Below are 22,455 nucleotides of genomic sequence, written 5' to 3' on the forward strand. Positions count from 1 at the left end.
TGGGCTGAAAGGATGGTCCCGATGAAAACGCGCAACCAGTTGCGGGGCATGGACATCTCGGGAGAGAACCCAAGAACGATCCTCGGTACCATAACCCAGCCAGTCCACAAGATACTGCAGGCGACCCCTAGAAAGCGGGAACCCAAAATGGCACTGACTTCAAACACATCAGGGGAGGACACTGAGACAGGAGCAGGAGGTGTGCTGAGATGGGTAGGAGCAGGGCAGGGCTTGAGCAAAGAGGTGTGGAAAACCGGATGTATACGCCAGGCAGGAGGAACCGCCAGTTGCAAAGCCACAGGATTCAGGATTTTAGCAACACGGTAAGGGCCAACGAACCGGGGAAGCAACTTGCAACAGCCAGGAATGTGTAAATGGCGAGTCGACAACCATACTCGGTCTCCCACGTGATAATCAGGAGCCGCCGCCCGCTTCCTGTCAGCACCCGCCTTCATGTTAACCTGGGCTTCACGCAAATGGATAAGGGTCTGGGCATGGACCGAGACAAGATCACGGGCGCATGCATTGGCAGCAAGAGTACCAGAGCAAGTGAAATCTGGGAGTGGAAGGGTGCGGGGGTGTTGACCGTACATGGAATAGAAAGGGGAAAGGCCAGTGGATGAATGCCAGGAATTGTTGTAAGCGAATTCTGCAAGATGTAGCAAATTTAGCCATGTGTCCTGATACTGGAGGGTCAAGCAGCGTAAATACTGTTTTAGGGCCTGGTTCACTCTCTCGGTCTGCCCAACGCTTTCCGGATGATATGCAGAGGAAAAGCGGGCATCGATGCCAAGCAGTTTGGTGGGGGCCTGCCAAAAACGGGAAGTGTATTGCGTACCGCGATCTGATACTATGACCTGCGGCAAACCGAAGAGGCAAAAAAACGACTTGAAGAACAACCGGGCTAGTGTGGGGGCTGAGGGTATACCTGTACAAGGGATAAAGCGGGCCATCTTATTATAGGAATCAACAACTACCCAAACAGTGTCATAACCCTGTCTGCGGGGTAGGTCTGTGATCAGGTCCATAGTAACCGTATGCCAAGGTCTAAGGGGTACCGGCAAAGGTTGGAGCAGTCCGAGTGGACGACCCCTGCGCGATTTGCGTTGTGCACAAACCAAACAGGTGTTTACATAGTTATCCACGTCGCATTTCATCGATGGCCACCAGCACCAACGTTTCAATAGTTCTAGGGTGCGACGTTGCCCCGGGTGACCATTGATGGCGGCATCGTGTGACCATTCAAGTGCCTGATTGCATGCTTCGCTTGTGGGAAGAAAAAGCTTTCCATGAATGAACGGTAACCCCTCCTGAAGGCCAAGGTCCCATTCCGCCAACATGTGTGGATGTTGGGAGACCCACTGACGAATGACGGATATCATGGAAGGGGATGGGGTGCAAGTACAAACAACATGACCCTTTTCTAGTAACGTGAGAGGAAACGATGGAAGAGATACCCCCCTGGAGAACGAGAAAGCGCATCCGCTTTCCTGTGGACCGCACCCGGTCTATGTTTGACCACAAAGTTGTACGCTGCAAAAAACAGGTGCCAGCGTACCTGTCTACTCTTCACACACTTGAGGGAGGCTAAATCCTGCAGGTTCTTATGATCTGAATATACCACGGTTTGGTGTTTAGCCCCCATGAGATGGTGTTGCCATGTCTGTAGTGCGTCTTTTAAGGCCAATAGTTCCTTTTCAGTAACTTTGTAATGTATTTCGGATGATGTGAATTTCCGTGAGTGGTAAGCCACGGGGTGCAGATGGCCCATGGTCGGACAGGGTTGAGAGAGCACCGCGCCTAATGCAAAAGAGGAAGCGTTCGCTTCCAGGAGAAAAGGGAGGTCCGGGTCAGGATGTTGAAGTACAGGAGCGGTTAAGAATCTGGTCTTTAGGGCTTCAAACGCTTCCTGATGTTTCGGGGTCCAACAGAACGGTACAAGAGGACTGGTTAGGGCAGTTAGAGGTGCCACAATGGAGGAGAAACCAGCGATGAATCGCCAGTAAAAATTAACAAAACCGAGAAAGGACTGTAGTTGTTTGAGGTTAACTGGGGCAGGCCACTCCGTGATGGCACGGACCTTTGACTGGTTCATGGATAGACCTCCGGGAGTTATGTGGAAGCCCAGGAAGTCAACCTCCTTAGTGTGAAACACACACTTTTCTGGTTTAGCAAACAGGGCGTTTCGCTTGAGACGAGACAGTACTTCTTTTACTTCGTTAACATGGACAACATGTTATCTGGTAAGTTGAGATTGTGGGCCAGTGTGATGTCTATGAAACAGCCGGTGGCCCCAGAGTCGATAACTATGTGCACTGGGTGTGCAAATTCCCTAGTGGGTTTCAACAGGGCCTGGACTACAACAGGTCTAACAGGACTGAAGCCGGGCTCAGTGGGGGTCAGTGGAATGCTCGCCCGTACCCCCGGTCTCAGGGGCAAGCCTTCTGAAAACCCAGATTTTTGTTTTTTGGGTGACGGGGGCACTCTTTCACATAATGTCCATTGATCCCACAGTAAAAACAGGCGTTATCTGTTCTCCTACGCTCTCGTTTAGCCTGAGTATTGGGACTGCAAATCCCGCCTATTTGCATGGGTTCGGGATTTGTGCTTGCCGAGGGTAGAGATGGTTGACTCGAGGGGCCGGCCTCTGCCCTATGCTCAGTTCTACAAGCGTCCACCTGCAGGGTCAGGTCCACCAGATCTGAAAAAACAGCTGGTAGGGATGGGACTACAGAGAGGGCGTCTTTCATGGCACTACATAGACCTCTGTAAAATACGATAGCCTTTTTGTTCTCAGGCCATGATGTCTCTGCAGCGAGTTGATTAAACCGGGTTATGTATTCAATAAGTGTTTGTCTGCCCTGGGAGACGTCTAGCAGTTCCAGGTCTCGGGATTGTGCCTTGTATCTAGTGTCAAACACCTTGGCCATTTCACTCACTAGAAGGTCGAAATCATAGAGCTCAGGGTGATCGTTCTCCAATAACGGGTTCGCCCAGGTAGCTGCCACACCGGATAAATGAGAAAGAAGGAAAGCGGCCTAGGTAACTGAATCAGGAAATGCTTGGGGCCGACAAAGAAAATGGAGCTTGCACTGATTCAAGAATGTGCGGTACTTCCTGGGATCGCCCTGGAGCTTGCACTAATTCAAGAATGTCCGGTACTTCCTGGGATCGCCCTGATATCTTTCTGGGGCGGCAAGAGGGAATGGGATTGGGAGTACCAAGGGAGTAGGTGTCGTGGAGGAAGTGGAAGGAAGGGGGTCTTGGGGTGTGGTGTCCCCGAACTCGGCATCAACGGGTAAAGGGTGACGGGAACTCTGTAGGGTATTGAGACGGTGTTGGATTGCAGTCGTGGCTGCGGCCATGTCGGTCCTAAGGGCCGCGACTGCCTGCATTAGAGCGGTCACAGGTCCCCGGCGGAGGTATTCATGATCTGGACGACCAGAAAGGCTTTACAGTCTGTTCTGAACTTGATGGTCGTGCAGATTAATGATACCTCCGTCCCCAAGTACCACAAGGGTAGAAATAACAACCACTACCAGTGCAATCTTTGAGGCCACAGGTGTAGAGTGCCGTCAATCAGGAACCAGGAACGCCGGAAGGACCCCCTGACCACTGTAAGGCAATAAGTGATTAGTTAACAGGTGCAAATAGACAATAATGCAGTGTGATGGACAGTTCATAACAAGGCTTACCTAAGTGTGGTGGTGTCAAGGGCCTTAATGGAAAAGGACAGGCAGCAGGGGACCAACAGCAGAGACAGTTGGTGGGATTCCAGCAACACTCTGGGTAATGGGAAACACCTGAGCCAAAGTTCTGTACAAAGGATGATCCTTGAGCAGTCCAGTTAGCAGATCCAAGGACGAAAAACCAATAGAAGCCAAGAGTTCAATTGTTCAGTGCATGGGATGACCGTAGAGCAGTCCAATTAACAGATCCGAGGTCGGGAGCCAGTAGTAAGAACAAGTTCAAAATACGAGGGACAAGAGAAAAACAATCCGGGGAACGTTCCGTGGTCGTAGTACCTGAATAATCCAAGAGTATCCAAAAACGCCAAACAGTCCTTATGAGAAGGAGCTGTGAAGCACCGTTCCCGTGTTTTCCAATCCATTTAACTGCGCGATGCGGTCACATGACACGGTAGTGCCAACCATGCAAGAGTGTCCATGGCAGCTGCCAGCGGAGGGAGGATCTGAAAACTCCCGGTTTACCAGTAATGACTCTCCCCTGTCTGGCGGGGCGTCACTGCGGCTCATGTGCAGGACAACGGGACTCACAAGTGCCCTGGTGGTAGGTACCCGCTGTATCAGGTAGGTGTGGACTAGTTGGTGACCCTGCAGTACATATACTAGGGTGTGTGCTGGAAGATGTGACAATTACTCATAATTCGAACAATCATGTGCTTGCTCGTCATCTGCCAGTGGTTCAGCTACAAACGTGGCAGGGTTCACCGTTTTACAGCTGACTATTTTAATCGCTGAATTTGATATAACCACCTCATAAAACAAAGCTATTTGAGATGTCAGTGTACTTTTGGGATTCTCCAAAATAGCAAATAATGCATGCTCAACAAATAATGTCATGGAACACCCCATCACTATGCTGGCAGATTTCTCGATAGCGAACACGGCCGATGCCAAAGATTGTTCGCAAGGGAAGTGACCCCTCATTACTGGGTCCAAAATAACACTATAATATGCGAGAGGCTTTTACCCCAACGTAGTTCTCTGCGTGTGCACTGCTGTCATAACTGTTCCATTCGTGTGCAAAAATAAAAATAATTCCTGAGAATAATTGGGGATCCCTAAAGCTGGAGATGTGCAAATTGCCTTATTTAACTCATCAAACCCTTCCTCAGTCCATACAATTTTTTCCTGATTGACCTGTGCTTTTTTCAGAGCCTGCAACACGGGTCTTGTATATGAACTATAGTCAAATACTCATGCTCTGACATAATTGCACAATCCTGAAAACTGTTCTATTTGCTTTATTGTGTGCGGTTTTGAGGTTTTCAGAATTGCATGAGCCCTTTCAGGTGTAACTTTGTTTCCTTCATCTGAAATTAACTGTCCTATATATATAACACTTCTGTCTGACAGTACTGTAATTTCTCTTGTTCCACCTTGTATTTTTTCTCTGCTAAAGTAATCATTAACTGACCTGAATTACGTCTGCACTCTTCTTCCACGTGCTGCAAACCAAAATATCATCTATGTATTGCAAGACAATACTCGGCAAATCAATATTGCTTAAGTCCATCTGCAGGAATCTATTGAAGATCGATGGTGACTCACAATACCCTTTGGGCAACCTTGTACTTTTCAGTTTAGTCTGTCTAAAGGTAAATGACGTGAGTTTCTGGGAATCTTTATGCAATGGGATGGAGTAAAACACATTTTTTAAAGTCAATCACCAGGATCGTTCCCGGGTTAGGAACAAGGGGAAACTCTGCCTCTACAATCTGGTTAATTGGGCACATGTCCTGAATTAAATGCCACAACCCCCCTTAGATTTGTTGATAGGGTACATTGCGGTATTGCATGGTGACTCTGACGTCACTAGAATGCCCTGATCCATCATGGCGGATATTGTTTTAAAAATACCCTTGTCTACCTCTCGATACAGAGGTTATTGCCTTGCTCAAGGTAAAATTGCTCCTATCTTCCATTTAATCTTAAATTCCTCAACCCCCTTTAATAGGCCTATGTCATAATGGCCTGTAGTCCATAAAGAAACTGGCACTTTCACCATGTCTTCATCAAAAAATGTGCGACGATACCGCACTATCATCATTTTCTGTGGAACCTCACGTCTTTCTGCCCTTATCCAATATGTAATGCTCATCTCGAACACTACCACATCATCTGATGGGTATCTTTAAATATGTCCTAATGGGTGACGTCAGTCAATCTGTAACCTTCTCCAATAGCGATCACTGTACTCCATGATCTGCCTTTATCGGCAAATCCTATGAGCATGGCCAATTCTTCTCGCACTATGGCTGCTTGTAATTCTAAGGGAAACACCTGTCCCCCCTCTTTGTCCATGGGAATCTCTGCCCTAAGTGAAATTCATCAGGTATCCTCATAGTCTTACCCACTAAACCAGGCAGCCATGTCAACAAAATGCGTACCCCATAATGAAAAACTTATGGTTCTAATGGCACCACTTGTATGGCTATCTGCCCTGTAAATGCCATGATGAATTTGCTTACATTCCAATAATATATTCCTGGTGTAGAACACACTATGCCTTCATCAGTGAAAGAAAACATCATGTTCAGTTTTGTCATTAAATCTCGGCCCAGTATATTAACTGGTGTCTGCCGTGAATACAACAATGGGACAGACATATCACATTCTCCTATGGAGACTGGCAATTTCTCAGTAAAAGGAACTTAACTTGTAGCTCCTGAGAATCCTTGAGTATTCACGGCATTACCCGATATTAAAAATGTTCCCTTTCATATACATGAGCGAGTCGCTCCAGTGTCTACTAAAAAAGAAAAGGATGTGCCTCCTTTTGTGACGTCAACCCTTGGTTCCTCTTGAGGATTTCAGGTCACTGATAGTACTGAACAAATCAAGTCACCCAGTGACTTGTCCTATTATGGGTACATACTTATTCCTGTGCCAGTGAAAGGATTCCCACCATCGACAGTGACACCCCCTAATCTAGAAGTCAATAACTGTCCTGAGTTTGCGTTCTGCTGCATCTGCATGGGTGCATGCTGTGACTGCCCTTGTGGCGGATTCAATGGTGCTTGCTGTGGTTGCATAGCCTGTTGCATTCGCAGTGCTTGTGCTTGATACACTCTCTGGTCTTGGGCAAACCTGTCCCTACTTTGTGAGCTATTTGCAGGTGGATAATCGGTCCCCCCTCAAGAGAACTGCCCATTCTGTACTTATCCTTGGCTCCCACATGTTCATGCAATGTGCCCTGTTATTCCACATGTCCAACATACAGGAGGGAATCTTCTAACCTGCCCTCCCTGCATGCTTGGCTATCATTCTGTACATTTGGAAAACCACCTTGGTTATTCTGGAAATGTCCCTGATTATTCTGAAAGCCTCCTCTTCCAAAGAAGTTTCTCCTACCTCTTGGTATAAATCCATTCCCGCCTTGATCGAACTGCCACTGGTTATTCACCTGCGACATACCTGTTGCCTGCTGTGATACTGATCCTTCTCCACTAGTTAACATTGCCTCTTTCATAGCATACTTCGATAGCTTCTTCTGCACCAGCTTAGCTTCCTCAATCTTTCTAGCATCATCTCTCTTTTGATTCTTCTCCTGCAACAGTTGTCAATCATGTGCAATGGTCAGCTGTATTTCTGGCCATAGTTTTACCTCCGTATTTCTGGCCATAGTTTTGCCTCCATACCCACAAGCTCCTTGAGCTGTCTCTGTACTTTGTCTGGTAACCCTTGACATAATATATGATAGAATACAGGTATAGATTTCCCCACGGTGTGCAGTCATAATGTCGAAAATAAAAAGTCGAATGACAAAAATGTTGAAAGAAAAATGTTGAAAAAAAAAAGTCGAATCGATTATTTTTTATTTATATGTATTTTTTGGGTTTGGTAAGTATAAAAAATGGGTAACATAAAAAAGGGGGTTTGGGGGAACCCCCCATTTCGAAAAAAAAACCTATTGAAAAAAAATGTTTTTTTTTTTTTTGACTTTTTTTTCTACATTATGACGTTGGACATTTTTGTTTTCGACCAAATGACTTTAAACCGTGGCACGTCTCCCGCATTTCCAAGCTCCACTGCTCTTGAACATTTTGAATGTAAGTAAGCGGATCCTCCCCTTCCTGCATTTTTTGTGCCACATCCGACATATCAGGATATTGTACTCTAAGCGCTTTCCAGACTGCCGCTCTACAATTATTAAACAGCGCTCCATCATGCGCTGTGTTCTGTGCAGTGACACCTGCGTATCCTGCTCTCGACCAAATGTCATCAGCCCTCTCCCCAAGGAAAGCTGCTAGAAGACCCTTAATGTCCCCTATGGCTAGCGTATTTCCTCCTGTCATTTTCTCTAATTCCTAGATCCAATTTTTGGCACCCGACATCAGACTTGGGAGTTTACACCTTAAATTATCCTTATCCATCTGGGGCCATGGAATATAATGTGGTCTGGCCAAGGGGTGAACTGGCCTATCTGCCATTCTGCCGCCGGCCAAATCAAAATGGACTTTGGATGGCCCTGGGGAAGATTTTATAGGCCACTCTGGGGCCGGTTTTATGAGCCACATTAATATCCATGGAGCTGGACTGGATTTTTGTACCTGAAGTTGTACTTGTTACATTGCCTCACACAGCCTGCCACCAGCTCGCTGCACAGCGGAAAATGGATGTATTTATGATTAGAATGCATACAGTGTCAGTCGGAGAACATCATCAAAGAAAATCAAAGAAAGGTTAACAGTTAGCAAGTGTTAACTTTGCTTTGATGATGCATCAATAGCATGGGTCATGGGGATGCCAGTACCCCAGCCATCCACTGACTTGGCGCCAGGCAGCTTCACGTTCTCTTCGATAACACCAACAATTCCTGTTGTGGGGGTGGGATTTACATCAAGTTTGCTTTTGCCTGCCTTGGGTGGGGGGCAGGGCGAGGCTGACCCGGGGATGACTCTTGAGCCGCGCCCTCTCAGGGCAGGGTTAGGGTGTCTGTTGATATGTAGCAGGCTAGCAGTGGCAGCCAATCATGCTCAAGACGTGTGGGCCGTCATGCACATTGGTGTGTTGCTGGCTGCCACACTGAGCACAATGCGCAGATATTCGAAAGGAAGAGTTGATGACAGAGGAGGGAGCAGGCCTCAAGCAAAGCACACCGACAACGACGAGGGGCCTATTCGAGTTGCCTGGCCCAGTCATAAACTGCAATCAAGAGTCTATTGGACACATAATTTGTGCATGTGTGTTACACACATTAAGTAATAAAAACATCAAATTGAATGGGTCAGCGGGGGTCAGGAGTCGGAGAAGAGGCAGTCACTTTGAATGAGAACAGTCAAGTGAAGTGTTTCTATTTTTCCTATCTCTGTTAGTCGAGAAAGGGCCAGAGCACTGCCTCTCAGTCAGAGTGTGTCACGGCTGTGCAATCATTGTGTCAGCATGACTAACAACACATGCAACCCAAACCACAAGGGGATGTTTGCGCACAGACAAAAACAAATATAAAAATAAAAATCACATTTCCAATCAGACTAAATGAGTGTCTTTTGAATGAGGATCAGGTTTTCTCAAACACCTGTTGCAGGCTGCAGCATCCCTCTCATCCATGGCATATGGTGGTGGGAGCATGTGATGACTTAAACTCAATGCTGTTCCTGGTGCTGTATCCGGTGCTGGTGCGGAAGGGGGCCGTGTCATTGTCTGTGTGGGTCATTGCTTGCAACACCTGGCTCAGTGTGGGCTAGACAGCGGTGGAGGCTCGGTCTTTGTAGTAGTCCTAGTCCTTACAAAAGTGCACCATGGGAGAGGGGTTCACTCAATCCTAAAACAACCTGTTTGTGTGTACATAAATGTGCGCAAGCAGGATTGCCAATTTGAATGAATGCCAGAACAGGGTGCAGGGAAAGGTGAGAGGTCCTGTCCTGGTGGTGCATGCAGGGCCTAGGTATCCTGGTTGATGTGAAGTTTCCGGAAATAGTATAATTGTGCAGTCTTTCATTCTACTAATTGAAGCCTTGACCTGCTCCAAATTCCCATTCCCCTTTTACCTTTGTCTTCCTGTCTCCACCCTCCATATTCTATCAAGCCTGGCCCCAAGTATTCAATTGAATCTGATTTCCCATAATGTGATCCCAGGGGGTTTTAGGGACCTGGCTGACATGTTGCTCATCTGTTCATAAGGCTTTTATGGTGCAGTTCAGTTGGTTTGTTGGAGACAGCCCCACTGATGCTTGCTAGTGGGCACTGTGTTTCTAGTTGCAAGTCTGAGATAATCTGTGCTTGTCTATCCATTTTAAGATAGGCCGGGCCCTCACTTCTTTGGGGTGCTACTCGTGGGAGGGCTCCAAAAATGGAGGAGGTCCAACTACCGTTTAGGCAAATCAGGCGGGACTGGTTCTGAAGTGGTTATCTGCTGAGGCAAAGTCAGGACAGAGTTACAAAATGTGCAGCCTAATGTATAAAACATTAATGCTGCTCTGTGATGCTACTCAGCGAAAGAGATGTTTACGCTGCTGTGAAAGGTGCTATGCTCCTGTCAGTGCTGCTTTGTATTGACGGCATGTGAATGTGATGGTGTTCTGTGGTGAAAACACTCAGTGCTGCCCAGTAGTAAAGGCATTTGATGCTACTCAGTGTGTCTGTGTTAAAAAAGCTCGGTGAAGACAGTTAATTGTAAAGGTTTAAATTGGGTGGGCCTGGGAGGGAGTTTTGACGATGCAGTATTTAGGTAGCTCAAGTGTCACAATATGTGCAGGAAGCTCTATGTTTCGACCTGGACTGCCCTGGGTCTGTGTTATCGCACCTGCTGGATCCTTCATGCAGTGAGATTGTAGGTATGTATGTCACACTTATCAGGTCATGATCAAGCCTCTCTAAAAGCTCTCTAAAACTGAAAATGAACTGCAGCCACTCCACATGTCTCTTTTTAACCCATGAGCGAAAACTCATATCTTCTAAACATGCCTGAAATTCAACATGAACGAATGGCTACAGGCCAGGACACTGCCTCATCATTTTAGTTTACAGAAATTGAAATTTCCCTTAAACTGTAGTAAATATTGCTGCATGTATATGCATTTTGGGCATGCCCATTGACTAGGAGTGGCCAGTGCACAGTGCTTCTTGTAACAGCTGATTTCCTAAATTCCAGTGTACAATTATAGGATACAGAGAGTCAATTGTACTTCTGCATTAGGTATAAAGTGTGGCAAGCACAAATGTGCACTATAATTTGTCATATGTGGTCCTTTCGCTCTCAGTCCAAACTGTTGGCTTTGGAGCCTAGTGCTTGACCGTGCTTCTAAACTTTGCAAAATACGGCTGTCGTGTTCTGTAAACCCTAGGATTGTATTTCAGAATGTTCTATATATCCAGAATATGGGGATTAAGGCAATCAGCAAAACTAATTTAATTTAAAAAAAATGATTTCCCAGAATGCCTTGCACACTGCTTCCTCCTTTCCTTTGCAGGTCAAGGGTTAGTGAAATAAAAAGAACATTTGTGCTGGCAGACAGTTGCATTTGCTGATACCTGAGGCATACAATCATTATTCTCTCTTTAATGCTCAGTTTTGTTTATTCCAACGTTAGTCACAGTCTCTGGAATCTAAATACTGGCCCTTATTCCAAACAGCCTGCTTTAATATATATTGGGTGTATGGTCGAATGTACAAATCCTACCTTTCATTGTGCCTGTGCACTTGCACAGCTGATCCCCAATAAACAAAATGATATGAAACAATGTTTTGTCCATGCTTCCCTGTGCATTGGGAGTTGTGTTACAGGCCCCTCAGTAAGGGACCTCTCAGAAGCTGTGTATTATTCAGATTCAGTGGATGCATTGAGGACCCTTTCTGAAGTTGCATCAAGGCCTGTTTTCATTGGGCCATTTGTGTTCCTGGGAGAGAGCCCGAGGGACATAAGGTGTATTGCACCATGTTTCCTTTGAATGCATGTTTTCTGGTGTAGGGCAAGTTTGCTCAGGGTTTTGAACATAAAACAGGAAGTTGTGGAAAGTGAGAGCTTCTCTTTTCACTAAAGTCTAAATACAGTGATCTAAAGCCAGGTTATCGCTAGTGCCAGTTCTGCAGCATGCTGTGTCATACTGGTATGGGCATCACGTGGTGCGCTGAGGACAGGTTTTCCTAATTTTCCCGCCAGCAATCGCACCTCGGTAGTTTAGCTGCATTACTCTGATTTAACGAGGGATGGTTCTCACACTGTAGAATTGGCAAGGTGGCAACCGTAGTGTGGCATTGCTTTAGATTGGGGATTGTGTGGTGGCACTATGGTTGTGGTGAATTGTGGCATTAAGTCGTAGCTTGAACTGCATGCTTGCGGACATCACCCTTTCCTGGCACCTTACCCGCAGGACTAGACAACACATACAAGCATTGTAAATCCTGGCCACTAATCCCGTGAGAGATCTATACCTAGACAGACACAGATGTGGGGTTCAGGCATGCTTAGATTAAATGCTTCTGTCTGAACATGGATTTATCACACTCTCATGCTGTCTCCACTAAGGGCTTGGTGATGCAGCTGCCCTTTGGTATCAGCCGTGATTCAAGAATGCAACAGAGTCCATCATTGCACTCGACTCGAGTGCACCCTAGCCTGTTGCCCCATGTACAATAATTTATCTTTAACTGCAATTTTCCAATATAACAATGGGGTAGGAATTACAGAGAGTGAGGAAGGAAAGAAATAATGAGGAATGGTAGAAGAGACAAAAACAAGGAGCGTAGAGGATGGGGGGAATTAAGAGGAAAGATGGTTGGGAGACAGGAAGGAAACAGTGTGAGAGAGGAAGGAAAGGAGGAGAGGAAAGATGCCCATGAAAGAAAGGGGAGAGAATGGAAGGGGAAGCAAGAAAAAAGGAAGAACAAAAAAAAAAAGAAAGAAGAAAATAAAGAGGAAGGAAGGGAGGGAGGGATGATGGGAGGGAAGAAGGAAGGAACTGATTGCTCCTCCTAGCTTACTCCAGTAATATAGACCAGCAGTTTGAGCGTTCGCTGGCACTGTTGTGATCTATGCATGATCTGAAGGTAGCAGGTTCAAATCCTGGCAAGGCCAACTCAGCCTTTCATTAATCAGAGGTTGATAAATGAGTACCAACTACTTCAGTTGGGAATGATTGTATGTAAATATGTGCTATGTACAGTGCTTTGTGAAATGCGCTATTTAAATAACAAATCATTATCAAATGCTGGGGCCATGGAAAAGGAATGTTATCACTCATTCTCTCAAGTGTTTACACAAACATTACATGCAACAAACACCATTTACTCTCCATAAGTAGCATTTTCTGTAAAGTTGTGAATTGACATGATTCACGGATGAGGATTTGAGGGCCCCTTTTTTTAGGTGAGGACCACTTTTTTTGACGTGTCCAGGCCCATTTCTTGTCCCAGTCCGACCCTGGTATGATCCCTTCTTTTTCTAACAACGGGAACTGTGAGATCCCAAAATCACACTCGTCTCCCATCGTCTGCCTGTCCATAGCAGGGACAATGGTTCCACACCGTCTTCTTCCTGGTAATTACCTTAATCTATTCACATAGGGTGGCAAGTCCACCCTCAAACTATTTAATCTCCCTTTAGGTAGATCTGGCCACGCCAGGGGCTCTGGCGTCCTCGGTTTAGGTAGGTCCAGATCTGACAATCTCACTTCCTTATCTATTGCAGAGCACCCCTCGGGACCACATACATTAGTGACCTCTTCCCCATGTAAGGTTTCCCTTTCTTTGTCTGACATATCTTGCCCCCAACTAGTGTGGCTTCCATCTTTCTCGTCTCTGTTTAACGTTAGCTTGTCTAAAGACAAAGCTCTATTCTCGAGGTTGAAATGACCCCCCTCTTTATCTCGCGACTGAGTGCTTTCAAATCGATCGTCTTTCCCTTTATTTCTTGATTCATTTTCTCTCCTCATTTCCTGATAAGCCTTCTTGATTATATCTCCAATAGCTTCTATCAAAATTATCATCTAAATCTACTCTAGAAGATCCTGGCATTGGTTCTTGTGTCGGGAAGAACTCCTTTCTGTCTTCCCATGCCACTACTGGATTAGGTTCCATTAACACTTTCTCCATGCGATCAATGTTGCGTGCCCTTTGTCTTCTCTTTCGTTCCATTTCCTCGTCAAATTCTCTTCGATTCTTAGCTTCCTTCCTAACCCTTTCTTCTTCCTGTCTTTTCATCTCTCTTCTCTTGTTTGCACTACGCTCTTCTTTGTCTTTGAATTCTTTTATCTCTTAATTTCTGTTCTTCCTGTTCTTCTCTTTTCTTTCCTAGCCTATCTCGCTCTTCGATTACTATTTGTCTATTGTCATACTTTCTCTGCTCCTCTGCTCTCCTGCTTTTTCAACTGTTCATCTTGATACAGCTGTTGCCGTCTTTGTCTACTCTTTTTCTTAGCCTTGTCTTCTTCCAATCGTTTCTCTCGTTTCCTGTCTTTTTTCTCTTGCTCATCCTGATCTTCTTTTTGCCTTACTTCTTCTATGCTCTTTCCATCGAGTTTGAGCAATATCTGACCACCCATCCATTTGTTCTGTATGAGCACAACCTCGTCAGTTTTGTCTTTTACTCCTTTCATCTCTTTATTTCTCTTTCTAGGTCTAAAGACATACCTGGTTGGTCACTTCTCTCCTTGTCCCATGAGACTTTTGGGATAACATCCCTTTCTGGAGTCTTCTCTGGATTCTCGTCGCTGGTATAAGCAGGCGATTTATGTATCAGATTACTATACCCTGGCGCTGCCTTAAACTCTCTTAATCGATATACTCCTTCATCTTTTGAACTATCGCCATTTATTTCAGGTACGGTAGGGGGAGCAGAAGGCTCAAGACCCCTCTCTTTACACAGGTTAAACATCCAGTCTTCAGGAGGTGGGGCTTCCCTTTCCTCCTGGTACATCTTCCAAAGCTTTAAACTGACTAACCTCTTTTCTAACTTTTTTCCCATGTATGCTGCATGCAAATATGTTGTCATGTGTTGCAAAACTGCTTTAGAAAGTTATCCCCCTTGTGGCCATGGCTTGAACATTTTACCTGCTGTACCCTTAACCCATTCTGCACTATATTGCTTGAGCTTAGGTGCGTGTTTTGGCAACTGTCTGCATAAATGTATAAGCAACGTAATATCCTCCATCATGACTAGTCACACTTGACTGTCACAACTTACTGTTATTTTTACACAGATAAATAGTTTTCCGAAAAATAATACAATATGAGCATGCACCAATCGTCGCAGCTCCAAACCTCTATGTTTTGTTTTACTTCAATCTACCTATTCAATGACCACCATCAGTCAGTTAAATAAATAAATAATCAAATTTCAGTTTTTACCACAATCTAATACTTTTCGTTCTTCTATATTTCATAATTTCTTTACCACATACAACATATACAATATACAGATAGACAGACTGGCTGGCCCCAACATACATCTCTGCCAACGCTCCTCGTGGCTACTCTGTCCCTAAATTACTAAATTCTTTAACAACCCTTGGTCTGCTCGTAGCCAAGTTATGTCCCCTTGGAATTTAAAACAACTTCTTCTTAAAACGTCATTTGACGAAGGAGTCTGGGCTTATCTTTGTGGATCACTCTTCGTCCACAACTTAAACTATGACGCTCTTCGTCTTTAAACTAAAATACCCCACCAACCCCCTGTTGCTCTCTCCCTGTTATCACTCTCTCCTCTCAGTGCTCATTCATTGTTTGCCAATCGGAAGGGGATTCCATTGAAAACGAGGGACCCATCCCACCAATACTTGCAAGTTTTTTTAACTAATGGCCGCTATCCACAGGGAGCTTCACATTCCACCAGCTAAATGGCGGAGGACGTCGGATATTCCGGGACCCTAAAGCATACTATGTCGATGGGTCTTTAACCATCATCTCTCTGTTACCACGTGAACCTGTGTACTCAACACTAGGCCCTTTAAAACAGGGTAGCAATACTCTGAGATAGATGAGTATGCAGAATATACTAAACCACCAATAATCAAACCGACTCAGGAAGTTGGCAAAGTAAGTCTGTTTTATTTTCAATTGTCTAAAACAGGGAGTACAACGAACATCACGGAACACGCTCGATCTTCTCACTCAGCGCATTTCATAAAAACATAGCTTATATAGCAAAAACCTGTCATGATTGACATCAACCTATGTGGCAAACTACAAAAACCTACTTGAGAGAGTGATAGGCTTAGAGGGAAAATCTAGGTATACGTTCCATACCTGTCAGAGAGAGTTTCTAACATCAGGTGGGCAAATAAGCCCTCCTCTAATACAAGTCACTATAAACGTCATCAAATACACAATGTCCCAATGATTATACAAACTATAGGGCTCTCTCTTACATGGCCCTCTATAATTGGTTGGCACCCTCATACCCCTCTGTAATATTCCACTCAAACTAGCAGCATGCAGGCTGGCACCCAGGTGCTGGTGGGCTGGTCTTGACCATAGCTTCCCACCTAATTAGTCTGCCATTTATCATCACTCTTGCCATCTGCCAGTCAATTAGCCTTTGAACATTGGCCTTGGAAATGTTCTCTGTGCCTGAGAATAAAAGGGAGTATAGGCATACTTTGTCTCTTGGTTTCAATGTGGCTCACCCCAGTGTCTATTTTCATCCGACCATGTGACTGGATACCATGTTTCAGAGCATTTCACTGTATTAAATTCTATTAAATTAAGAACCTCTGATGTCTTCAATGTTCTTGAACCTCACCTCAGAAAGGAGTTTGTTCTTTTCACACATTTTGTAGCTTCTGCATGAACATCAAGGCTTGCAGTGGCCTTGACTTCGAGGTGCTAGGCCAGCCAAGCCTTTCTTGGATTCACCTTAATAAATTAGCTAATTTCCAACTGCGCCACACTGGAAAAGCCTTTCTATTCACTGGGTCCAGACTCTGCTAAAGTGCATAGTGGAATCATCCATAGTCCATGCATTCCTATGCATATGCATTGGCGCATTGCTGCAAACTATTTTACTACGTAGCCAGCATCAAGAAAACTTTGTCTGCTTGCGTTACTGCGTCTGTACATTTGCAAAATGACTTGTTATCTTCTTCATTTATTTCTGTAGCATGAGCATCTTCATCTCGAGCCCGAAATGTTGCTCATCTTTAAAACCTCCTCCTTTGATTTTGTAGAATGTCTATACTCTTCAGCCTCTTCTTCTGGGTGCGTCAGCTCTGCTCTGTATGACGTCACCAATCTTCTTCCGTGTTCGTTTTTCGCACTTCCTCTGGGATTTCATTCAAATGGCCATCATATTGGAGTGCATACATGGCTTTCTCAATGGAAACCTTACTTCCATGATTTTTCACCGTATAGGTATTTTCACTGGTACTGCACTTGTCTCACACTAGGGCTCCCAACATGTAGGCATCATGGAGGCAGAGCCTTGAGTGGTGATATTTGGCTCCACCTCTACAAATGGTTAAATATCTTGTGCTGAAAGTTTTCAAATTGACAGTGACTATTATGAACATGAAAGCCACTAAGGTAAGCTCTTTGGTTGTTTCACCTCAAAACCCATATAAAAAATCAAGTTATATAGTAAATACTCAATCTTTGCCTACTTCCATGTCTACACGCCTGAGAAGTGGCAAAGACGAATAAAACAAACTACAAACAACCAGAAACTTGCCAACACCCTTGTGTGTGAGGACGGCCATAACTCTTATCGTACACCCATACTGGGAAACCGCTCTGAGATATTTCTGCACAACATCCCCACACTATCACAAGGGTCTCCAGAGAGAGGTGACAGACTGCTCCTTTCCACAAACCTAAGAGTGCTGTTACACCCTCACTTTGCCTCTCATCCCACCATTGATGATTGAAGAGACTAGAGGACATTATGAGACCCTCATAAATGGCACTCTTGTTGGAAAAACTTGTTTGGTCCTAATAAATCAGTCATTGGACAAATACTTTGATTTCTGTGACTAATTGGAAGATCCCTAAAAAGGGGTGGTACCATGGTAGTCCTCCATTCCAGTATATTTACAGTTCTTGCCTTTACTTATACACAGCTTTAAATTTGGGTACCTCTGGCCCAGCTGTGTTAGTTATACATTAAGACTAAAACTTGCAGATTGCATTGGTTTGTTTAATGAAATCCGAATAATGGAAACATAGTTTCCCTAGGCATGTGGGCATGTCAGCACCATAGGCATGTGGTCCAGGGCCGGTAAGCCAGAATGAGGATGGAGAATATTTGTGTTTGTATTTTATTTTATATATGCCTATATATATATATCGCTTAACGCGCACGCGCTTTACTAAGAGCCTGAAAACAGTACAACCAGTAGATAAAATTCAGTCAAACAAATCGCAGTGATGGAAGATACACTTTGTGTTCAGATTTAAAAAAAGAAAAGGAAATCAGAGACCGAAAAGAGAGAAATTTGAAGATGAGTCGAGCTTCAAAGGATAGTGAAGAAAATGTTAATCAGTGGAAATAGAGTCCCGGGGGCAAATATTACAAGAATGTTGAATAGCTGGAAGAGACAGGAAAAGGAGATAGAAGATATTTTAGGAGAGAAAGAAAAGGAGGTGTAGAAGATAACACCTAGATTTGGGGCAAATGTGGAGATGGAGGGAGAAGCAGGAGGAAATATTACAGAAGAAGGGGGAAGAAGAATGGAAGACAGAGAAGAAGAGAACCTTCGTTTTGGAAGGATTAAGGTGTAAAAAGTGGGAAGACATCCAAGATTAGATGGAGAGAAGACAGGCGGACAAAGAAGAGTGGAGAGAGTCTGAGAAGAAGTAGAGAGGAACATCTGAGAATTGTCAGCATAGAGATGATAGGAGAAACCAAACACAGTAATAAAAGAAATAAGATAGAAGTATTAGAGAGAAAAAAGAAGAGGGCAAAGCCTGAGCCGTGGGGGACACCATGAGATAGAGGGAAAACAGTTGAGGAATGACCAGCCCAGGAGACGGAAAATGTGCGGCGAGAGATAAGAATTAAACCAATTCAGGACAGGATCATGGTTGCAAAGGCGTGAAAGTGAAGAGAGAACAATAGAGGCATCCAGAGTGTCTTAAGCATCCAACAAGTCTAGAAGAACAAGAAGAGAAGATAATGTAGCATAACGAGAGGAGAGAAGTGACTCAGAGACAGCCCGAAGAACCATCTCAGTAGAGTGGCAAGGTCTAAAGCCGGGTTGTAAAGCAGGTGGACGTGAGTGCAGGTTAACAAAGGAAGATACTTGAGTATACACAATGCCCTTCAATAGTTTAGAGAGAAAAGGGAGGAGGGAAATAGGAATACAGGTGGGACTGCCTTGGATGGATGTAAAATAATGTAATATGGTCTAACTAGAATGTGGCCAGAACTTGCTGCTATAATGCAATAAGGGTAGTCTGGTCCACCCAAGAGAGGATGTGGAGCAGAAGACATGCTTAATGTGGCATGGGCCCCTTTCAATGTGGATTTAAGGATAATGGCAGCAGCAGGAATATGTGACAGGCTGTAGGGGTTCTGATGACAGCTTAAGAGCAGGTCCGATGAACGTTCTGGCAGACCAGCACTTGCACACTAGGAGGCAACCAGAAGAGGGTTGCAGCAGAGCATTGAAAACACCTACCTTATTGTGAATCCCTCACTTTCAACCTGCAGCAATCAGAACCTCCCCTTCCTCCAGGCCACGACTTCCCTGATCTAAGAGCCTGGACATGCATCTAGACCATGGATGTTTCCTTATTGAGCTGAACATCATGTGTCTTCTTATTGTATATTATGGACAAGGTGTCAAGCAAACACTCACCAGTCGCCTTTCTTCTGCAGGAACAGAGCCTTCTCCTGCCACACCAGCCACTTCTTCTGCAGGAACAGAGCCTTCTCCAGCCACACCAGCCACAACCTCTTCTTGCTGGCAGGTCGCCTTGGTAGTGGCCTTGGGAGTTATGCTCGGTGCTGCAGTTATTATTGCTGGAGTTATTGTTTACTACAAGAGGCTTTTAGACAAAAAGCTTGTACAGAATGGTAACATCCCTCTCCCTGACTGATGTCATTTATTATTTATTATTCAGCAGTGCAACAACAACCATTAGTGTTTTTATCTCTTTTCTGTTCCAGATCAAATAACCTGGGAGAACACGAGACAAGGAAACATCGGGCAGCCTGCAGTAAGTAACACCCTGCCCTAGTGGAACGAAGGATGAATATGCAGGGCATAGTCTAAGAAATCTATATATCACTTGTATTAGTTTTCCAATCTCAGTTGGTGGCACAGGGCCCTCAAGGTTCCAGCTTTATTCATGAAGCCCGTGTTTCAGGTGTTGGCTTTCAGCCCTTCTCAATACTGGGCAGGATCATCCACCTGGAATCAGGGGGATTGAAACCAACCCCCTAATATGTGGCACTCAGCTGATATGAAGAGAATGCCCTATGAGCTGAAGAGTCTCAGATGCCCACTTGCCAGTAAAGTGAGAGTGAAGAGGGGCCCTGAACACGAGAATATCTGGTACCCATTGCAACTGGCAACCTCATGACATGTATGAAATCGCCTCACTGCTAAAGTTTCCCCTACTTTCTCAGCCATTCTACCCAATGACAACGCCGTTAACAATATTTCTTCCAATCACGAGCTTTGCGAGAAGCAAGTCAGGCATCAGACTTTGCAGTTCGCAGATGGGCATGATTTGCCTTATTCCTGAATGTGATCTGAGGGGCCGGGCTTCCTTCCAGTCACATCTCTGTACTCAAGGTTAAAGAGAACACTAGTGGTGGAAGCCTTTCTTGAAACTAATGTTAACATTTGACTGTGTTTAAAAAAACATATCTAATTGCAAAAAGTAAAATCCCTACCCCAAATCCATTTCTTTCTCTACCTCGTCACCAGCCACTCACAGTACTCCCTCTTTCTCTTACCAACTCACCTGTCCCGCCTAGCCCCCTCTACTCTACCTCATCCATCCAATCCCCTACACCACTGCCCTCTACTCCACCCACCCTATCCCCTCTCTCTACTTCACCCATCCTATCTCCTCTTTCTACCACACCCATCCTCCCTACCTGCCTTTCTCTACCCCACCTACTCTAATAACCTCTCTCACAACCTCACCCACTTGACCCTTTTTTACCCCACCCACCCTACAGCCTGTCTCTACCCCAACCACCCACCCTATATGCTCTCACTCCATAACACTCAACCATTCATACTCCCTCTATCCCAACCACCCTAACCCCTTTCTCTCTACACCAATCACCCACCCTACCCCCTCATTCTCTAACACATGCACCCACCCTACCCCTTCTCGCTCTAACCCAAGCCACCCACCGGACACCCTTTCTCTACCCCACACATAACCCTCTCTTGCTCTAGTCCACCAACCCACCCCACCCCTCTTGCACTAGACCACCAACCCTAACCCCACCTCTCTACCCCAACCACCATAACACTTACTCTCTACCCCACCCAACCCACTCCACCCTCTCTCTCTCTCTCTCTCTCTCTCTCTCTCTCTCTATCTCTCTCTCTCTCTCTCTCTCTCTACTCTGCTCACCCTACCCCCTCTCACTCTACCCCACCCACCCAAACCCCCACTCTCTACCCTACCAACCCCTCTCTCTTTGTTGGGGAACAGAGCATGTCCTTTCTGCACACACAATGGAGAACCAGGAAGTGGCCACAGGTGAGTCGTGGAAGGAGATTGGGGAGTGAGGAGTGTGCGTGTGTGTGTGCATGTTTGCATGTACATGTGCATGTATGGTGTCCATGTGTTTGTTGTGTGTTTGTTTCATGTGTGGGGATTGGGGGCAGGCCAGGAGTCTGGGGGTGGTGGTGTGGATGCCGTGGAATACAAGACATGGTGTGCAGGGAGGAAGGCAGGGGAAAGAAAGGGGGTTGCAGTGGTGTTCCCCACATTGAGAGAGTCCGGGGAAGGGGGAACTCAGTGAACATTATGTTTTCCTTCAGCAGCAAAACTGGGCTTGGGGAAAAAGGCTTCGGTGAAATTGGCCTGCAGGGAACATCATAGATCCTGTAATATATCCCCCTCTCTATATACCACTCTCCATCCCTACCCTCTCTCTCTCCATAACCCACTCCCTATCTCCCTCTCCCCATAGCCCCACAATTTCCCCCTCTCTTCATATCCCTGCAAACTCACCATACCCCATCTCTCTACACCTCACCCAAACTACCCCAGCTGCCGTACCCACTATCTCTATGCCTCCCACCCACCCCAACCCCTCTCTCTACCCCAAACACCTTACCCCCTCTCCCGCCACCCCACCCACTCGACCTCCTCTTCCTCTGCTCTATTCACCCTACCCCATCACCTCGACTCCACCCACCCAACAACCCTCTCTCTACCCCACCCACCCAACCCCCACTCTCTACCCCACCCATCCCTCTTATTCTACCCCAACCATCCGTGCCCCTCACATTCTATGACCCACGCACCCACCCTTCTCCCTCTACCCAACTGACCCTTTCTCTCACCACCCCACGCCAATACCCTCTGATGTCTCTACCCCAGGATCCCACCGCCATCTTGTACTCCCCTACCCCTATCTCTCTACCCTCACACCTAGCCCTTTATATCTCTACCACTTCTCTCACTGACCCTACCCACTCTCTCTTTACCCCAGCCTATCCTCCTGTCTGTAAAATATGACCCATCCCTCTCTTCTTCAACCACCCACTCTACCCCCTCACTCTACCCCACCCACTCACCCTAACCCCCTCACTCTCTACTAAACCCACCCTACCTCCCTCTCTCCCTACCCCACCTACC

The 22,455-nt window shown here is 45.7% G+C and overlaps 1 protein-coding gene across 2 annotated transcripts in view; it reads left to right on the forward strand.

Moving 5' to 3' along the window:
• The window catches only part of LOC138531375 (carcinoembryonic antigen-related cell adhesion molecule 5-like), a 348,843-nt gene that overhangs the window by 245,286 nt on the left and 81,102 nt on the right, over nucleotides 1–22,455 (forward strand). For both annotated transcript variants that reach the window (XM_069640987.1, XM_069640986.1), the window contains exons 4-5: nucleotides 19,499–19,696; nucleotides 19,790–19,839. In XM_069640987.1, coding sequence (XP_069497088.1) covers nucleotides 19,499–19,696; nucleotides 19,790–19,839 — 248 coding nt within the window. The remainder of the gene's footprint in view (nucleotides 1–19,498; nucleotides 19,697–19,789; nucleotides 19,840–22,455) is intronic.

The sequence above is a fragment of the Ambystoma mexicanum genome, chromosome 1q (assembly GCF_040938575.1).
Source record: "Ambystoma mexicanum isolate Mex_15411 chromosome 1q, UKY_AmexF1_1, whole genome shotgun sequence".
Classification (NCBI taxonomy): Eukaryota; Metazoa; Chordata; class Amphibia; order Caudata; family Ambystomatidae; genus Ambystoma; species Ambystoma mexicanum.